Source organism: Nothoprocta perdicaria, unplaced genomic scaffold, assembly GCF_003342845.1.
Source record: "Nothoprocta perdicaria isolate Ctin4 unplaced genomic scaffold, notPer1 scaffold_153, whole genome shotgun sequence".
In the NCBI taxonomy this organism is placed as follows: Eukaryota; Metazoa; Chordata; class Aves; order Tinamiformes; family Tinamidae; genus Nothoprocta; species Nothoprocta perdicaria.
In genome coordinates, this window is record NW_020454683.1 from 1648768 (window position 1) to 1669985 (window position 21218).

General features: G+C 40.7%; 1 protein-coding gene across 3 annotated transcripts in view; it reads left to right on the forward strand.

Annotated features, from left to right (window-relative positions):
• YAP1 (Yes associated protein 1) overlaps window positions 1-21218 on the forward strand; it is an 86659-nt gene that overhangs the window by 48998 nt on the left and 16443 nt on the right. Inside the window, exons 4-6 of one of the 3 annotated variants that reach the window (XM_026034950.1) lie at window positions 3890-4003; window positions 15952-16145; window positions 17650-17697. In XM_026034950.1, the coding sequence (XP_025890735.1) occupies window positions 3890-4003; window positions 15952-16145; window positions 17650-17697 (356 nt within the window). The remainder of the gene's footprint in view (window positions 1-3889; window positions 4004-15951; window positions 16146-17649; window positions 17698-21218) is intronic. The other 2 variants (XM_026034952.1, XM_026034951.1) reach the window with 2 other exon arrangements.

Sequence of the window (21218 nt, forward strand, 5' to 3'; positions counted from 1 at the left end):
GGGAGACACCAGCCAAAAGGAGAGGCACGTGAACACCTGTAATATTGCATGTGTATTTACACACAGCGAGAGCTGTAGCTCTCTAAATGTTTGGTCCCAGAGGTATGCCTTATCAGTACTTCTCTAAAAATAGCTTACACTCGAAAATTGGAATCTAAGTTGTAGATAACTGTCTTTAAAAATACCTTAGTAAATGACAAGGTGAAGTGGCTGACTCTTCTCTCCCTGCACGAGCAGCTTCGCAGAGCTGCACGTTTGTATCTGTGATCATATTTGCTAGTAGGAGATCCTGTCACAGGGTCGTGCGGGTGTCCCGAGTTCAGGGATGCTCAGAGGGACCCTAGAGCAGGGCTCGGGATGTGTGTCCTCCCTGGCTCGCTCGATGCACAGAAATCACCTCAGGAAATCACCTACAGGGCCTGGAGGCTGGGAGAGCACTTGAAGCCACCATCTTACATGTTTTGAGGGGTTTGGTTTGTTTTTAAATCTGTTTGGGCATCCAGTGCTTTATCTAAAAACTTAGAGGCTGACAGTTGCTAAGTAGGCTACTTTTCACTCAGCTGCCATCAATAAATTCATGTCCCCAAAGCAGATCAGTCTCCTGGTTCGTTCCACCTGCTGAGAGACTTCACGACCCTTCTCTGCTCCTCGGCCGTGGCTCATACTGGGCAGTTGCTGCTTGGGAAGTCGGTGTGTTTCCCACCACGCTCTGTGCAGCTTCTGGCTCTTGGGAACCACTTTTGGCTGCAGTAACTGCTCACGTAGCGCCCAGAGCACCGAGGAGACAGCGCTGAGCGCTGGCCGGCGGGGCTGCGGGCGCCGGGGTGGGCGCGAGGGCCGCGCGGCTCCGCGCACCTCCCTGCGGGGCCTCCCAGTGCTGGACATATCGTGCTGGGGCTGGTGCCGTCTGCATGTGCTCTCCAGCCTCACCTGCCCTTTGTATGGGCTCGATGAGCACTGTGACCTTGATACCTGAGCTGGGTGGGCTCATGGTTGGACCCAGCATGGTGGTGGTGCTTGTAGAGAATAAGTTAAAATAATTATTGATGTATTTAGTTTACACATCTGAAAAGGAACAACAGAGGGCTTGTATAATTTAAGATGCTTTAARGCCTCAGTGAGTGATGGAAGTTCTGTTCCTGTTGAGCCTTTTGGGAAACGGAGACATTTAATTGCACAGGAATTTTCCTAGATGTACCTGAGTGAATGTGTCTGCTGCCCTTCACTGGGGTCTTTCATGTTTCCTCTGTTACTGCATCTAACAGAGTTTGTCAGAGAGACAGTTACAAAATTAGACTGATAGTCATTGGTTTCACCACCTCTCAGAAAAATAACACTAGTCAAATTTGGAACTATCRTTTCAAAGCGTAGGGACAGCAACAGGAATAGAAGAGTTTACTGGCTAGGGAAGAAAGCAACATAGTGTTTAATGCCCAAAGTTTCAGAAGATGCAAATGTGTTTCTGTAGCTGCTGATGGCGCTTAGCAAGGCAGCCTTGCTGCTGTGGCAGCCAGCTGAGCAGAGGCCTCTGCTGCCCCTTGTGCTGCTCCTATATTTTCTTTGGAAATGGGGCCCTGGCCRGGTCTGGGTCTAGCAAAGCCTTAGATCACTGAGTCTAATAAGCAGTGTGCCTCCAAAAGGTAGGTGGACCCAACAAACACTGGCATTTTGCTTCAAAGGCGTTTTGTTCCTCCTTGCTCCAAAGGAACACGCTAGACCAGTATTCAGCTCCCCTTGATGTTCAGCAGGACTGGCACCCCGGGGCTAGTTTGGGATTTCCTAGAACCAGCCGKTCTCTGAGCGGTGGAGTTTAGAAGATGCTTTCTCACTGGGCTTCACCTAGTAAAGATGTGTGCAGTTGAAGGACCCCAGGTAGGATGGTGGTGAGGAGGGCCCCTCCTTGCAGCCAGCATATTGGCTTGACGCCTAAGGGACTTATCTGGTTCTCTGTCCATTCTGCACCTGAATGATGGGCACAAGTGCCTCGGTTTTGTGAAGCAGCATCTACAAGTTCAGCTACATGGGGTTTTGGATGCGACGGCACGTGCCAGGTTCTTTGAAGTTGAATTTTGAATTCTACATAGATGTCCTTTTATGCTGTCGATCTTTTAGAATTTATGAATATTTTCCAGTATTCTCATCTTCTCATGCCCATTCTGTTCACTAGTTTTTCTACTAAAAGCCAAGGTACTTTTGTTACTTTGTGTGTAGTACTGAAAACTTGTGAGAATAGGAAGGAGATATTCCACTGTTAGATCCCTATTTGTCCTCTCTTGAAAACTTGTATCTTTAATGATGGAGTGGTGGGTTTGAGGAAATGTAAAGCTCTCTGAGTCAATATGGAGGAGTATAGGCTAGAAATATAGTTTGTGGGGCATTTTCTTGGACCAAATACTAGAGTAAGAAATTTTGATTGCGCCTTGAGATATTCCTGGAATGCAATCTGGTGGCTATTTTACTGTTTTTGACATTCCCCTGAGAACATAGTTAGGGATTAAGCAAACAAGGCAAGTCTATTTTTTCCCCCAGTGGCCTTTAAACAATGGAAATCTTCAACAGGAGCCTGACATGAGAATAAACCAAGGAGGGAAGAATGAGTGTGCTTGAACACTGCTGGAGTAGATACTTCAGGCACGTGTTGAATTGTTGTGTGTCTATCAGAGTCTCATGTGTGAAATCTTAGTGACTGTACATACGTAATATAAGGCACTTCGTGTTGTACTGACTAGCCTGTTGGTCAAAGCTTAATAGCCAGGTGGCTCTTACTAATGTTTTGTTATAGTACATCGAGGAAGAGCAGTTAGAAAAGTTAAACTGCTCCCTGGTCCTCTTCTAATTTCTCTTACTTTCTTAATATTCATAGGGGATCACTTGATAAATCATCTTAAGATTGCATTCAAATCTAAAGAAAAGGGTAAAATTTCCTGTATCCAATTTAGATCATGTTTAAAGTCTTTGACTACATGATAGATGTAAGAATCTAAAACAAATATTTGTAAAGCATCTGCGATGAAATGAAGCTGACCTGGAGAAGAGCTTTCAAACAAAGCAAATACAGATGAATACACATGATCCTATATACATGGGAATGAGATGGTTCCAGGCAGTGTCCAARTAAAGGTGGTTTTCTTGGAAGCTGCAGTTTAGAGCATGAGAAAATCCCTCAAGACCCTGCTAGGAGCAGGACGGCATGTGCACGGGGACCTAGTATTAGGAAACAGCAGAGGGGCACGTTTGTGTTGTCCTGCTCCTAGAGGTGACACTGCTCTTCTAGTGCTTCATGTTCTGTCCATTGCTGCCAGGTTTGACCTTTGCTTTTCCATTTGCTTTTTGTCTTCTGCTTTTACAGTTTGTGTTTTCATGTTTGCTGCAGCCTTTAATGCTTTCACGGCAAGTTACACTATGAGGAAAGGGGAAAATTAGTCCTGACTTTTTAATTGCTTATTATGGAAGAGCCAAAGACAGTTTTAGRGTCTTGTCATGTTCTCTCGCTGCTGGCCTCTATTCATGAGCTGAACTTTTCCTTGCAAGGTAGACTATCCCTTCTTCTTTTCTCTAGGTGCTCATGCTGGTTTCATTCTGGCAGGCTTGATTTATTGCTGCTTTTTTGTACTACACAGCTATAGCAAAAGGAAGTGTCAGAATTATATAAAACAATATTCTTCAAAATTGAACTCCAAATCTTAGATAAAATTGATAGAAATAGTTCCTAGTCTTTGACTTCCCATCTGCCACTTCTTTGTCCTTATCCCGGAAATGTTAGACATGAGCTTGGAACTCTCTTGTTTCGTGTACTGTTATGTTTGTAAAATGTTACAATTTTTTTTAGATCAATTTTCAGCTGGAGCAAACAAGAGCACGCCATGAACTCCTTCCTTCTATATTGCAGGCCCACTCCCCGATGGATGGGAACAAGCTATGACCCAGGATGGAGAAATTTACTACATAAACCATAAGAACAAGACCACATCTTGGCTAGACCCAAGGCTTGACCCACGCTTTGGTAAAAGTTCATCTCGCTTCAGCATTTTTGATCCGCTTCAGTTCACTTAGCAGCTTTCATTTGCAGACATATTTTGGAACCTTTTTGTAGTAAGATTAAATAAGATTTAAAATATATTTTAATTTGAATCATAGAGACCTTATTTAAATCTTTTTTTTTTTTTCCTTTTTTCCTTCTTGAGGATTTTAGCTTCTCTCCGGTAGGAATGTATGTCTCCAAAGATGCTAATTGAGATTTTGCTGTATGATCCATACGGTTTCCAAACTTGGCAGCATTCAGGAACAGCTTGTTTGCCACAACWTTATCCAGACTCCTTTAAACTTGCAAAATTTAACGCCAGAAAAGCCTTTTAATTCCCAAATCAGTACTTTTCTTTGTGCTGTCCTAAAGAGGTCATTGTCTAATAATATTTTATTCTCTTTAAATATGCTTGAAACATATGCCAGCTTATAATTCCCACTTGTCACAGTGATGATAATGAAAAAAATCTGCTTTAAACATAGAGAAATTTTTGGTTCTGTTGCTTCTATCATAATCATCTTTTGAGAGATAAAATTAATTAGACTATGTTACAGCCAATTAGTAGGAATAGTAAATTACATCTAGATCTTTTCATTCCTAATTTAAATATTCAATGCATTAGAACTGATAATTGGCGGTTCGGGCCATTTTTTGCTACTCTCGTGTTCCAGCAGTGTTTCTGTACGCTAAAAGCAGCCTTGCAAACTCTGGAGTAAAATGCTGCCACTATCGATACAAATAGCAATAGGATATAACATTGTTAAAGAGACATTTAAATGAGCTGCTTAGATCATCCAAGTGACTGTTCTTACGTATTTACAGTGGAATTGCTATTTTATTTTTGCAAGAAGTCATGACCTGTGTGTATAAACTCTATTAGACGTATTAATTTGTCCTTGATCTGTTTTCCCAGTAACTTACTATTTTCATCTCTTTTGGATGTTAGCTATTTTTCCACAGCAATGGAAAAAACAGTAGGGTAAAGAAAGAAAAATCATTGTAGATTTCAAGCTTTGCTTTTGGCCTCGGAGCAGCTAAATGAAAACAGTGTGCAGATCACTGAGTAGGTCAGGCCGAGGGGATTCGAAGCCTTTGAAGCTTTACAGGGGTTGACCTAACAACAACTGTGGGCCCCTTTTGGGAGAGGCATTAACTCCATGAATGCCACACAAACAGAGAGCTGCAGTGCTCGCTAGCGCCGGCTCTGCTTTGGGTTTTTGAAATGGCTGTTAAATTTTCAGCAGTWTTGTTTTGCAGGCTTAAGTGCTTGTGTTAAACATCCGCTTGCTCTTACAGAAAACACTACGTTGTCACGCTGTTTATCAGCTGCTTCTGGACAGGTTGAACCACTGTGCAACTTGAGCCCRAAGGTGGGGCATAAGTGTATATATATGTATGTTTTTGTTTCCTTTTATTTTGATGACCGTCAGCTTGGTGTAGGCTTTGACACCCACCTGCAGGTTCCTGTATCGCAGGAGGAGCCTGTGGCTCATTTGCAGCTTCAAAATTACTGAATACGAGACTAAGGCTTTAAGAGGAAGGAGTAATTTGAAAAATCTGTGTCCTCTCTTGCAGTGAAGAGAGACAGGCGGATTGTATTTACTTAAGTAATCTTGCAGTATATGTATGTTGCTTTKCTTTGTATTACTGCAGTGTTCAGAATGGCAAGAGCCACAGGGCCAGCTGGAGCTGGAAAGCAGTGTGGAAAAGGGTTTTATTGACAGAGGTCGTGAGTGAGATGCATCGTGTTTCTCAGAGCTGTTTTGTGTTCCTGTAAATAGTATGTCAGACTGTAAGGGTAAAAGCTCCTTGTCTTGTGCCTGCTGAAGCTCCATGAAATGTTAGGGCTGCGCAGTTAAACTGAAAGAAGTTAGAAATGGCCAAAAGACTGTGCATGAGGGTTGCTTGCTGCATAGCTTCCCTTTTTGGGCCCACTGTGTATGTGTATCCCAGACAGGCTTGAGTACTTGCCAAGGCTCTTTATTTTGTGGTCGGACTTTTAATCTGTTCCAGACCTTTTCAGTCAAAGAGCTCAAGTGTAACTGAAAGGGGCAGGAAAGGGAAAAAAAAGCATGTGGGCCCTTCTGATCTAGAGTGACAGCAAATAGAGACAAGCTGCTAGCTGCTGTTGAGCTTGAAGGAGTTTTCCTTGAAATCCAAAGTTGTGTGCAGTGTATTGTGGTTTATGTTTTTATCATTGGAGCCAAGAAAATAGAAAATCTTATTTCTGTTGCTTTCTTACTTGTGACCCTCTTAAGCCACTCCAGTAAAGAAGAAAAAAATCTGTTTGACAGAGCGAATATACTGTGCCAGTCACTTATTTATTATGTACAGATCCTCAAGAAATACGTATGCTGACYCTATATAAAATGAGAATGGCTCAGAACTTTACATTTAGTGCTTTGGATGGGTTGCTGATACTGTTAATTTCTTACTGTTTATTTCTTAGTCCTTTATCGTGGTGTTTCTTAGTCCTGTATCGTGGTGCTTTAATATAAGGGCATGGTTTTTATTATATTTTTACTATTAAATCTTCCAAAAGCAATAGGTGARTGCATCTTCATAATGCTAAATTCTTGATCGATACAGTGGTATCATGTTAATTGCGAATGAAAGAGATGCTTCGTTTTTCTTCAGGATCTTCCTTGGTGCTGCTTTTCACCAATCCTGAAAACACTGAAAACCATAGCATTATTGAATGCTCTGTGCAGATCAACTCTTCTATTGTAGAATTCAGAAACTAAGAGGGCACTGAGTGTTTTCCTTTGGTGTTTCTGAGTTCTGCACTTTGAGGGAGTCGGCCCTTATCTCTCCCTGTATTCCTCGTCAGATGGAAGCTTCACATTCATCCTTATTTTCTCTAGTAGATGTACACAGAAGTTTGCTTTRTTTTTCAAAGTAGTGCTGGGAAATATTAATTAATGTGGCTAGAAAAGAGGAAGGAGGAGCAGTTTAAAGGCGAGCACACCTCCTGACTTAATTGGTAAAGGTCATTTGAGTGTTGCATTCCTGCCTTTAAACAGAAAGCAAAAGGATGTGGTTGKTATGGATCCTTTCTTGGAACAGGCTTTAAAGACTAATGCATCAGATAAGAGTTCCCATTGGAATAGCCTGCTGCAGAGTAGGCTGGGTCTAAAACCTGCTTGCTCCAAGTTGAAGATGGGAACTTTGATTCAAGACTCAGCTCTCGCACATTTGAAGTGGGCTTGAAGCCTTCAGCTGCATCACTTTAAACTGCAGTGAGGTCTTGCTGTGGTTCCGATGCTAATCCTCTAACTCTATATATGTGGCTTTAGAGAAGTTTTGAGTTAGGAGAATTGCTGAAGCTTTAAATCTAGGAAGGGGCTAAATATGGGAGGAAGATCTTCCCATGCCAAGCACAGACCATCGCAAAAGATCACAGGGGATCAAAGGAATGGGGCTGGGGTAGCTTACCCAGGCCTTGGTCTGCAGGATTCCTTGTGCTAGCAGAGCATGTGGTACAAATATGTTGTCCAATCTTTTGCRGTGCCTTGCAGGTTTATTTCTTAGAGGTTATTTCCTTAAGAGAATTAGTCAGGATGAGGTAGCTTTTTGGAGAGTTTTGTGTCTTACCAGCTTCTTCCCTCCTCTGCTGTTGCGCACTGGTCATTCTTCACAGATCCCAGTAGTTCTTGGTAGTCAGAGAATGTCTCACCAGGAGGTAGATCAGCTAAGCATGCGGGGAGCTGGAGTTGATGAAGTAGGAGAACATCTGCTTTTTCTATAAAATCTAATTTCCTAGAATCAATTCAAAAAAAAGTTTGGAGTCATCCAACTTCATTGCTGCAAGTTTCCAAGATTTGGCTTTTGCCTCCAATAGCATTAAGGGTTTTTAACTGTTACTTCAGCTTGCAGATGATAGGACTGGTGCTTGAAACACAAGCAGAAATAATTGGCCCTTTGAGGATACTTAATTTGTTAATTTTGAAGATGGATGATGAACCTGGAAAAAGGGGGAAAACATCAGAAACTGATGATTCATTTCAGTGTCTCTACTGATTTAACCTGAGTCTTAGTGTTTTCACACAAACACTCTGTTAGAGTATTTGGACAAATCTGTAGGAATTGGAATAAAACAAGATACGGTTTCGCATTTTTGTTAGATTATTCCAAACTTCAGTTTTACAGGTTTGTTACTAGTGGTCACACCAGCCTTACGCATGTCCAGGCTTTTTCCTTCAGTTCTTTCCAGCGTTGGAGCTGCCAAATGGGGTATGAAGCAAGAGATGTGACCTCAGATTGAAATCATTGCCACGAGTTCATTTTTATCACTCCCAGTTAAGGATCATGTTAATGTTTATTAAGTTCTGCATGGATTTTTAATAAGGGCAAAGGCAAGACAGTTTTTGGCATCATTATGGAAAGGTGCACAGAGGCTCTGTGGAAAGTAGTTGCTTAAACTACTCTTAGAAATGGAATGAAAGTGATGGGAACAGCAGGTCTTTCTGTGTCTGGGATCAGGTTATCTGTGAGACCAGTTAGCCTTAAACTTGCAGAGGGCTTGTGCAGAGCTACTGGAAGGGAATACGGCCTGCAGGTTCATTGCAGTTAGGGATGAGAAGCAGAAAAACTATGAGACTTTAAAGCATGATGTTTTTTTTTGAAGACCAAGAATATCCAAATGCATTGAAACATATATTTAGGATTTTTTTTCAAAAAACTTTAAATGCACTTAAAAAAGCTTAAGTTTTAAAAACTTTGGTGTGGGAGCATCTACTGTTTTCTCAGTATYGGGAATTAAGAGGAATATTTCATAGCTCAGTCCCTCACCTGCCTAACAGGTGGTTTCACACTCGTCTTTAAACCTGCCACACTAAAGGCAGATTTGTGGGCATTGTAGAACTGGAACACTAGCCCAGAAGACTGTGTTAGGCTTCTAGCCCAGAAGACTTGTGTTAGGCCTCTCAGGTTTTATTATTATTCACAGAATCCTGGGATGGTTGAGGTTGGAAGGGACCTCTAGAGATCATCTAGTCCAAACCCCTGCCCCAGCAGGAACACCTAGAGCATGTGGCACAGGGTGGCATCCAGGTGGGTTTGGAAGATCTCCAGAGAAGGAAATTGCTGTTACTTTTTTAAGTTCTAGGTCTGTCTGCTTTCCCTGCCCACAAGCAGAGTATGAGGACATGAGCCACGGATGTTCCACCTCTGCAGACGTGGTGGCAGATCTTCTTGCCCTGCTGTATCATTAAGACTAAATGATTTTGACTCATCTCAAAGGTCTCTTGGTAGGCACCTTTTCCAGTTCCTGTTTTTCCAGAAGAACAGTTTCAGGAGATGACTTAGGATGGAGAAAAGACTTATTATTTTGCTACATATTCCAAAGAACTTGGACATAAGGAGCAGGATGAGTTTCCAGGGAAGTGCTGGCATGTGACACAGCAGGTCCCTGTGACTCTGCAGGAGGTTTTGGTGCTTAGCAGCCCTTTGCACAGGGAGTGCTGCCCTATAAAACAGTGGTGCCAATAAATGCTTATTAGTTGTTCCTTGTTGCATATCAGAAAATGAAAGGATGTTTTGCATGGAAAGTGTATGTTTATTTCTGCTTACTGACCAGAGTTCGMCGAAGAAATCATTAAATCCTGCCCACAAGGAACTTACAAACTAGAATACCTAGAATACTGGTGCACTAATAAACTGAAAAACTTTTTATTAAACGTTTTTGAGGGCAGTACATTTGTATGGGCTTGTAGTTACCTTTGTTTCAGAATAGTCTAATCCTTTAATGAGAAAGGGAATTTGTTGCCAGTGATGCCTTTATGCCAGTGTAAATCCCCACGTGTCCCTTGCTGGGCTGGCGCATGGGCCGCCACGGTCTCTGTTTATGTAAGGGAAAAATAAATAAATATATTTACATGTACTTACATAAAGTTACTACTAAAGTTATGTACCCTATAGGTACTCCTGTATCATTTAAAATTCTTTACTGATTTAATTGTGGTGTGTAATGCAGCCTAACTTAGATTGAGTGTATTTTGCCAGATCTTCAGTTGTAAAGTATTGGGTATTGATCAGCTGAGAGTCTGGCACTCCCTGTTGTCCTAGCTGTGTTTCATACCTGGTATTTAAAGGTAACTGGCAGTAGTGGAGGTGTCTTCTCGTAATCTGTCCCTTATGGTCATCTAATCCTATACTATATTTATATTCATATATATATATATATATATAGTACTCCTATAGTACTAATCCCACTGGGAAGAAGTTCTGGGAAGACAGTTCTGTTCAGTAGATAGATTTTAAAATATTTAAGTCTTTTGAAAGGTTTCCAAAGTTAAAATTTGTTTAGGTTTCCAAAGTTAAAATTAAGAATAGAAAATGTTTTGGTACATGCAACATGTGCTGGGTATAAGTTTCTTATAGTTTCTTATTATTTTGTTTATATTTGCTCTTCTGGCTGACCAGAATATTTTAGTTCTTCTGAAATTGATAGAATTCAGCAAAAACACTTAATAAAAACGGCCTTTCTGCTGTTATGGCGAAAGAGCTGGATCTGTGAACAACTGTAATATTTTACTGGGTTTTTCTCCATTTTACTCCAGTTTAGTTTCGAGTGTAAAATACTAGTTTCAAGGGACGATTGAGTATTAATRGAGAATCATGGCAATGGTCTCACGTTGTTGCACCTCAGCATTTTAGGATGCAAAAAGCAGTTTTTAGGAYGATGGCAATTATCAAAAGCAGCCAAGGAACTGCTTACATCAACTAAGGCTTTTTAAATTACAGAGCACCTTAGTGAGAGACAAGCAAGAAGGATGTTCACTTTAATACAAATAATAGATAAATGCAGAATAATCATGGCATAATTTGGGCATGCTACTGTAATAGTACTTTCACAGCTTATACCTTGTTTTAAGCAAGAGTCCCGCTCGGGCCTGTGATAGTTTTCCTGTTCCTAAGATGCTGCTGCGGCAAGGACGAGCCTGGAGCACTCCCGCCTCTCGCCCTCAACGCCAGGATTCTCGGATTAATCTTGGAACAAAATAAAACCAATGGAGTTGCTTTATTGTGATGATTTATACATTGTTGTTTATTAGTGCTGCTAATGCAAAGCAGTGTGGGTTTCCTTAAAATGATATTGCAGGATATCTTAAAGAATGCAGCCCAAAAATATACCTCACATCCTGACTAAACTGTTGACAAATCGCTGGGATAAAAGGAAGCTATTTGGCACAAGTTTTAATTACTTCCGAGGCTCATTCTTTTAAATCCTGCTAGTAAGTTTTTTTTTTTTCTTCACGGCTCTTTTCAATTTAATTCAAGGATTTTCTTTGCCTCTGTTACGGTGCTACAGACCAACATCAGTCAGAAACCTGGTTGTAGCCAAAAATAATGCCCTCAGAGTTGCTTCATCCACATGACGGTGAAAGAAAAAAGTGCTCTTTTTCAGTTGCACCTTTGCTGCAAACCTAAGGCTTGCTTTTCAGAACTACAGTGTGCTCCGGTAGTAGCAAAGTTTGGGACTTTTGGGTTATTTAAGTGAAAGGCATCGCCTTCCCCTTGGGGTTTAAAGGRGGTTTTGCGGCGTGTGAGCGGCCACGGCGCCTTGAGGCTGCCCTGCGGCCTGGGCGCCTGCGGCGGGGCCGCCCGCAAGCCCTCGGCCCAGCCCGAGCCCTCCCGCGGACCCCAGCGCTGCGGCTGCTCGTGGCCTCCGCTCTTGCCTTCAGTCAACATGTAGCGTTTGAGCACCCCAGACTCTCAGATAGTTTTCAAAAGCACATGCAACTCCCCCGGCTGCCTCTTTCTGCAGTGTGAGGTGCAGCCATGTTATAGGGCTGCAAAATCCTTTTTTTTTTTTTTTTTTTTTTTTAATTGTTTTAAGTTGCCAGTGTGTTTTAACTTGTCTGCCCCTCCTCCTCCTCCCTCAAATCCCCCCTTCTAGAAACAAAGACCTGTTTGTTCCTCGCCTGCCTGTGAGGTCTCGCAGCGCTGGCTCTGGTGGGTGCGGAGCCCCTTCCTTAAACACTTTCCCTGCCCAGGAGGGGAAGGAGCAGGCGCTTCAGAAAGCTGGGAAGTCGCAGCCCTACCAGATAAGCACAGCTCTACGCCCTTGAATTCCACATGTTTAAAAAGAGCTTAAGGAGACTCACAAAACCATGGGGTGTGAAACAGAAAAAGTGCTTGTTTAACACCTGAACTTTGGAGCACTGCCTGCAAGAGAGGGGTTWAAAAAGTCCCTTAGTCACTGGTTGTCCTTTTTATGAAATACTGTGTTGCAAATGAYAGAAAATGACATTCTCCTTTCTGCCTCCCTTGAAAATGACACGCTTGTGGAATCATCCATGMTGGCTAAAAATCATTCAGTTATCAATACTTTATTTATTCATTTATCTCCCCCACTGGTTCTTCACCTGGSTTTGTTAAGCCAGTAAAATGGAGTGATCAGTGCCTTTTTTTTCCTAATTTCTAGACTTGTATAATTTCCATGTTAAAAGTATCCTCCCTAATTCCCATCTCAAAGATTTGTTCCGAGACCAGCTTAGAGTCATGTCAATTGGAAGTCTCTGGGACTTGCATTCCTAAAATATTAAAATGCTTTTTAAAAAAATCCTTTTAATAGATATGTGAATCAATGTAGAAATTATATCTTAGATCCAGCTTCTGAAGAGTAACAAAGAAATTCATATATAATCATTTAATTGAGCTGTCTCTGCGTATTTATTGGTAAATATGAAGTATACATCAAACTCTCAGTATCTTGTAATCTTTTAGATGCACTTTTAGTTACAAGCAATACTTTCAAAATGCACATTGTGTTTCGTGGGTCTAGGATGGTGGAGTAATAGGCAGTGTCAGACAAACATGTTTTTTACATTTCAAGTTGTAAAATCAGTAGATGGGAAGAATGGAGTTAATTTTATGATTGGCGAAGAGGATAGAAACGATACAAGCAGTTGTTGGGAAGATACATGCAGATACATATAATAATAATAGGTCATGAGAGAAATATTCCTGAAGCTGTGTGTCAGTTAGACGTGTTGAACGCCTGTTGATGACACACGTGTGTTTATGAAGTTCTGAACTGCTGAATTTACACGAGGTTCGTCTGTAATGTGACGGGGCTCAGCAACTGGAGGCATCGCCTCTGGAAGCCCCGTGTGCAACTGAGACTACACAGCTAAAGACGGGGTTTCAACCGAATGAAAACTGAAAATCTTCGGATTTGGTACTTTATTTATAAGTTGAGTGGTTTGCTTTAAACTTAAATGAGYGTGGGTGTTGCTTGTTGGGGTGTTTTTGTTTTGTTTTTAGGTGATTTCATAGGTAGTTGTAGTTTTCTAACCTTTGTCCCCTTTTACTTTCAACTGTAATTGACCTTCTCTTGTGTTTAATGACAGGGTTTGAGTCCTGCAACTGCTGAGGTGCAGCCTAGACTTCTGCTTCGTTCAGCGGGATGGCTGCCAGTTAGCAGCAGAAGGCTGCTGGGCTTTGTCGTCCCCTCTCACCCTTCCATTTTTTGCTTTCAGGAGGAGAGGATAGGATGCAGAAAGCAAAAGATGGATGTGGTCCATCTGGATGTGGTCAGTTTCTGGGCAGAAGGAGCAAATCCATTCCCCCTTCAGCAGTGTCACATCTAGCCCCTGAGAGAGCTGCTAGCTGGGCAGCTGCCCTTCGTTTTTGCACCGCTATCTCCTCCTTAAACTTGGTCCTGCTGTCAGTCTCCCAGCACCGGTTGCCCAAAAGACGTCCTTGTTTTACTGTTCACCGGTCATGTCCTTGCACAGCCCCTGTTGAAACTTCTGCCTAGCAGTTCCTGTAACTTGGGCCTCACGAGCCCCTGTGTCCTGTTCAGCGGGCGAATGAGCTGTCCTGCCTCTGGTTCTTGCTGGCCTAAGACTCATGGTTCATGTTGAGGACTCGGGTGGTTGGCTGATGCTCGTCACTTTGTTCCTGGAGTCCAATATTGATGATGAAGTGCTGGATGTCTTCTAAGAACAATTTTAAGCATTATTCACAGCTCCTTCCGCTTACCACAGTTATTTTTTTGTTCCTTTGGGATCAGACTTCCAGTTGGAGTCGACCCTCCTGCCCCAAGTGTTCATTCTGTTGCTTCTGCTTGGCACTGGGATCCTTTTCCTACTGGTTCCCACTTCGTCTATTCACCTGCCTTGCTGGAAATCATATCCTACTTGTCATATGTACAAAGCTCTCTCAAGTAACTACATAAAAGATGACTTCTTTAGGTGTATGACTCTTCATTTTATTTTGACTTTAGACTCATGAAGTTAGGACTATGTTTAGTCTAGACTGTTGACTCTGTGCCCAATCTGTAGAATGGTTAAAAGTGTAAACTGGAGAGTTAAGTTGTCACTGTTTTTGGTTGGGATTTTTTATTTTCCCTTTCCATTCTCACTGCAGCAAGTAAAACAGTGTTTCTTCTTCATATGTTACCTCTTAATGGGAAGATGGGGCTGGTGAACAGTTGTGCCAAAGGAAAGGAAGCAAGACTGTGAGGCTACAGTGCTTTTTACTGCTTTTTATGAGATGGTTAAATCTATGTAGAATTTCTTGGAGCACAAGAAAGGCACGTCTGTACTTTACAGGCTGTTAGTGGAGCACACAAAGTTGAGTTAAAGGAAAAGGGTGATACAGATTCTTTACAAGATAATGCTTCTTGCTTACATTAATTAAAAATGTTAGTGTTCTAGGAATCCTATTATATGATGAATTCATTCAAACTAAGACAACAGATGTGTTTTTTATACCAAAACAGCCCATTATGCTAAAAGAAGCTCATTGCTTTTCCTCTTACTTCCCATAAACCMTAATCCCCATTCCCAGAAAAAAAAAAAATCCCTACCACTCTCTCATTACCGCACCAGCAAATATGTTTTGCAACATGTTCTAAGTGTTAGCAGATTCAGGCTGTTCCAGAGAACAGGATGGGGAGCTGATTCTAGGATTGAAAGCCCCTGAAAATAATGGCCATCCTTCCTTCTCTTCTTCCTTCCTTCTTTCTTTCCTTCCCTTCTTCCCTCCATCCTTCCTCATTCAGCTTTTTCCAACCCTCTGTTCTTCTTCAGGGACCCCAGTGCCTCTGCTGACCTGCAGCACACTGATCTCTTGTGAGGGAAAAATCAGGTCTGTTGGGTAGTTACGTCTCAATTATGCATTATTTTATGAAACGGAATATACCTTAGATCTTGCTTCTGTGGAAAAAGGGGAGATGAGTTCTCATTATGCATTCGTTATATAGGAAGAAGCTTTATCTTTCCACCCCAGAAGAGATTTGCTGCGTAACTTGCAGGAGAGACRGAGGGGTGAAAATGCATCAGCAAAACATGTGCCATATGCTCACGGCAATATTGCTGCCTGGGTTATTTACCTGCCATTTCTACCATCCCTAATTTTTCATCTCATGCTGTTCCAAGTGAAGTTGTTGGTCACACTCAAAGCTTGATAGGAAAGCATTGSAAGCGTTTGTTGCATGAGCTGCAGCACAGATGGTGGAATGTGGCGTAGCTGGATGCAGCGGGCACGGTTGCTGTGGTATTTGAGGGTTACAGAGCTTGAGGATACTAAGAATTCACCTGAGTAAGAAAAGTGATTTTTTTTCTTTTTTTGCACTTGAGTCAAGAAAAGTATATTAAAAAGAAGAGGAGAGAATTAATCATTCTAATTACACTTCAAATATTTTATCACTACTTTGATTTTTTTTTTTTAACCATCTTGCAAGTTTGGTGCTTTTCAGAAGCTGGAGCATATACTCTTTAATCCGAGACTCTTGCACTGACTATGAACAGAACATTTCCCATTYTCTGAACATCCATGCATAGTTACATGTTTTGTATTGTCATAGCTTGTAAGGTGTTATAATTTTTTTAATATAAGCTATCTAAGCATAATACTTTGTTCACAGGGATTTGTCTGAACTTAATTTTAAAACGTTTATTGTTTTGGTCCCTCAGCCATGAACCAGCGGATCAGCCAAAGCGCCCCAGTGAAGCAGCCGCCCCCGCTGGCCCCACAGAGCCCCCAGGGGGGTGTGATGAGTGGGAGCAGCTCCAACCAGCAGCAGCAGATGAGACTTCAGCAGCTGCAGATGGAGAAGGAAAGACTGAGACTGAAGCATCAAGAACTGCTTCGGCAGGTGAGGCCGCAGGTTAGACACCTACTTCCACTATTTTTTTACGTTTTTTGCTCTGGTTAAGTTGTTGTTCCGGTATGCATTAAAAACTAGTCACTGTACAAAAGGCTTTGAGATGTGAAAAAGTCCAATTATTTTCTGTTGTTGGTATCAGCTTGGTAGTGAAAGTGTCTGATTTATCGGACAAAAGCGTTTTGCTTTCCTCCCTCATTCCTCTCTAACAAAAATCTCCAAGAGCAGGCTGCCTTGCTAGTAGGATGACATCATGGACTGTTGTTCTGATTGGAGATTCCTCTTGAGAATATATCTCACATTCATGGAGTTCTGAGTCATGCAAAAAGGCAGAAAGTTTGGTTCCCACAGCTGCTTTAGTTCTGCCTTTGAAGTGCAGGCAAGTCTTTCACTTTCCAAATGTGTCACAGTCTGCAGGATTCCAAAGTATTTTTCAAGTTTGTATGTGATGCATTGAGGAGACACCTTGTTAACTAAAATCTCATCTGATTAACAGTGGAGTATGGAACAACTGAATCACACTGGATTTTGAACCTGTGGTTTTCTTGTTATGAGGAATTTCAAACTTCATAATTAGGCTGTAAACTCTTCTTTTTAGCATTTTACTAGTACATGAATATATCCATAGTGAGTGGCAGAATGTAGGGCTGGACATTGGGATTTCTAGAGTTTCTGTTCCAGCTCTAACTTCTTATTGACTTTACTTAAACCCTCTGCTTCATTAGAAGAGGTTTTTACCATCTGTGCCAGGTGCTTAGGATATTCTTTATTTTCAACACTGCCAGAGAAAGCACTAATCTTTTATTTTAGGAAAATGAACTTTGGAAAATCTTACTCTGTTCCCTCTTCACTTTGGGTGATGGGCTTTTTATCAGGAGAGGAGACATCTTCAAAGACAACTTTTTTCTCTTTTCATCACCTGCAGTATTCTGTCCTGGAATCTGCCTCCCGTTATCCTTTTTGCACTCCAGGTCTGTGTTTAGGAATCTGTAGCATCTCTTCATGTAAGATGGGTCATCTTTAAAACCCAATACTGCCTATAGTACTCTAAATAAAAACACATTGCAAAAATGGCGTCAGGACTTTCGCTCTCTGCTTAAGCACCTGGGCTTCTGCTATTCCTGCTTTGCTATTAATCCACCAACAAATGTTTTACACTCTGCTAGCATGCTTCTAGGTAGGCCTTCTAATTTTCTTCTTGCTTCATTTGTCATTGAGAAACCTGACTAACCTGGACAAGGTGACAGCCAGTTCCCTTCATGTTGTTCTCCCTGGCAGTTGAGCTTTTCTGTCCGTACTCATCCTTAGTAAATCTGCAAGTTTTGTTTCCCTGTTCCATGATTTTTATTTATATATTTATTTATTTTGTAGTCTCTCAACTCCCTTATCCTGTCTCATCTGGCTTGTCTTGGGGACTTTATACTACAAGATGGTGTTTATAAGACAGCCTGCACAGCCAAACTATGCAGCTAAAGTAATCTTTATCCATCTTATTTTTTACTCTTAGGCATTGCGGAATATCAATCCCAGCACAGCAAATTCTCCAAAACATCAGGTAGGCTCTTAACTGATGTTTCAGCATAATTAGAAAAAAATGGAAGCATTAAATCAGGCTAGCAGAGGAACTTTGTTACATTAAAAAAAAAAAAAAAGAAAAAAGCATTCCAGAAACAAACTCTGTCATACACGTTTCTGAACCACGTCTCTGGTCATGACCCTAACATTTGTTTTTGAGTGCAGCATTACCACAGCTTTATATCAATATTTAAAAGCAAATGAGGAATTCATTGCACGTTTTTCTGCATTGAAAACAACATTCTTGTTTAGCATTCTTGTGGATACTGCTGTTCCAGCTCTGATGTCATCAAGATGTGTATTTAAAGCAAACCTTCCATTACATCTAAGGTAGTAGTTTGTGACTTTTAAGTACTGTTCATATGAATGTTCTTATCAGTTTGTTTAAACAGGTATGATCTTAAAAGATATCTGCAAATCAGTCAATAAAAAAATCACTTAAAGTATTTATGATTTTTTTCTTGAAGCATGTGAAATGTAACAAATATTTAAGAGGTTAGACTAAAGAATACTTGCTAAGGAGATATAACTTRTAGTCATTCTGTTTTGAAATTTAACAAGATCCTGCATAGATGCATTTTCTGTGTTGGAAACACTTTTTAGCAGTCTTAGCAGCTCAGAGCAAAAGAGAAATGGTCAGAATGTAAAGCGCAGTAGGAAGTTKAATGTGCATTTCTCTTCGGTTCTTAAGAAATTGAGTATTGATTGTATCCCTGAAAGGGTGAATTTACGTATATATTTAGAGATTTTCTTGCTTCTTGCTGCTACTGATGTTCTTTACCTACTCTTGTTTTGTTGCCGTGAGTACTGTTGTATCAAGTTCCTCTGTGAAATAGTGCAGAAGTTGTACATGACTAGTTTGGAGAAGGTGGTCTTTAGAAATATGAACATCAAACTTCAGGAATAGTATTGGCAACCTGAAAAAAAATACAGTCCCATTTGGCAATATCAGGACAACTCTAAAACTTAAAAAACTTTAACAAAGATGCAGTCAGCAACCAGCTACTCGATTCATTTACAGAGCATTAGCTGGGTAATGCTGTCATCAGTCAGTATTAGATTCTATTACACAGGAGGAGGAAAACAYTATTAAGAATTGCTGGTATATAAAGATATATAGAGAGAAGTGCAGTTCACATCACCTTATCCTCTATCACAACTGAGTTATTCAGAAGGGATGCTTTTCTACTGACTGCAAAAACCCRCATTATATTCCATGTTTCCTCGTATATCTGAAGCTCTGTCATCTCTCTGCTCCTGCTTTCATTGTGACTTCTATTCCTGTTGACAACTGAGAAATACACAGCAAATAATAGAAATCTTTAGTATCAATTACAGATTTAACTTTGAAAGATCACAGTTTTGGAATTACTTGGAGTCTTAAAGCACTATAAAGTTGAAAAAAATCAAGGGATCGTCTTATAGAGTGAAATTGTAGGCAGTGATGCTTGTGCAGTATCACTAGACATGTATGCAGTAGTCTCCCATGGGTGGTTGTTTGGGGTGAAAACTAGTAAAAAGACATACACAAAGTTCAGGTTTCCAATTATATTTAAATTGACTTTGTCCGGCTTGATTTATACTCACCTGACTGGGTTTTATTAGTCTGCAGCCACTAATTAAGTCACTAATTAACTTGTGTTTGAGTGATCTGACTGATAGAAAAGTATGCAACTGTGTCAGCTTCAAAGGTTTATTTTACAGAATTATTCATGTATGATTATCATCTGCTTTACTTCTGTACTTTCCTGAACTACTTTATTGAAGTGGTGATCAGCCATATATGAAAGAAGATGCTTAGAGAGCTGCCTTTAAAATTTGTTCTCTGGATGCTTCTTGAGGCCTTATGACATAGTTTGGTCTCAGTTGTCTTCTGTAATGATATTATTTTTTAAGTCTAAATATGTACATCAGATTCAGGTCATAGTCAACCTAGTGAATCTGGAAACATCTGTAGATAGAAATAAAGCTTCTTTGGTCAGACTTTTCTTCTTGTTAGATCCTTTCCTTCCTTTGATAATAATTTATGCAGTTGAGAGAAATGATCTGTTTTATCCGATAATGCACTTGTGTTTGTAGGACAAGTAATGGCTTCTCTTGGCAACTTGTGGAGGTGTTAAGGAATGATAAAAATCTTCAAGAAATGTTCGATGGGATGATATTGTCTTACTTTTGTAAAGTAAATAAATCATCAAATACCAGAATTCTTAAAGCTCACTTCTCATGAAGCCTTTCTTTTGTGTAGATGAATACTGAAAGACTTTCCTTAGCCTTTCAATGGGATCTCTGAAATTCTCTTAGTCGTAGAATTTAGTGGCTTGGAAGGGAGCAGGAGGCGTCCCCTAGTCCAACATCCTTCATCTAGTCCGTCTTCCTCTTTCTTCTTGATGTGTTTTAACGTGTACTTGGATTTGAGGCCAGCAATATGTTCATATTTCTGGTCATTTTCCTTGGTGCTGGGCAAACACTGTGTCCTGGCCAGGTTTTACTCTTTCTTTTGTGATACTGTAATATCTCTTTGGTGTTACTAACACTGAAAGAGGTATGAGTTCACGCAGACCTTTCCTCCTTGAAATATTAATCAGTTGCTCAGCTTCATTTTTTATAGTAAGTCTGATGGAAGACTCTTGTTTTAATGAGGACATATGTTCTCATAATTAGAGAAAATGTCTAAATCAGAGGTATTTGAARCAAAAATTGCCACTTTCATATTTAGTGTGTGTGGCAGCTACAAACTACAAAACTTTTGACTACTGATGCATCTAGGGAGTTTGGAAAGGAAACATCTGCTTCCTTATGCTTATCAGCATCATGAATTATTTATGTCATCTTAAAGTTGCATACTTACTCAATTGAGACTTACCCAGTTGAGACTTACCCTTTACCAACCTGTTGTCAAAAAAAAACAAAACTCTAAATTCTGCTTAAGTCAGCTGTTACATAAATGTCAAACTTGGCTGGTTGTTGGGTAACCATCTTTTGCAGCAGGATTGTTGATAGCATCTCTGATAGAGATGCAAATAATGTTGAAGTGACTTATTTGACCTGCTTATATGGCATTATTCTCAGGTGTTATGCAGGCTGTTTCCTTGTGTCTTTGGGATCAAGCTGCAACTGTCTTTTGTTTGTTTGTTTTTGCTTAATTTCTCTTAACTGGACTGCAGCTGATAATGGCCCATTTGCTAGTTTGTGCACCCAGTCTGTAGCTCCTTTGTATATGTTTGCCCTTTGAGTATCTGCTCTTTTCCTCTGGCACTGTAATAAGGACCTTGTCTTACAGAGCCMGGTGCCATCCTACTTCTTCCTTGTCCCCCTGCCTGGTTCTGCTTTATGCTTCACCTTCCTGTTATCTCTGGGCCACTGTCTTTGTGGTTGTGCATAGCTGGAATGTGTAGATTTAAAATTTGATTTTACAAAAGTAATAGAATACTTTTCTGATTCGCTATAYTGTTCCCCTCTGGTTTGTTTCTCATCAACAGGGAAGACTTTCCAGATAAGATA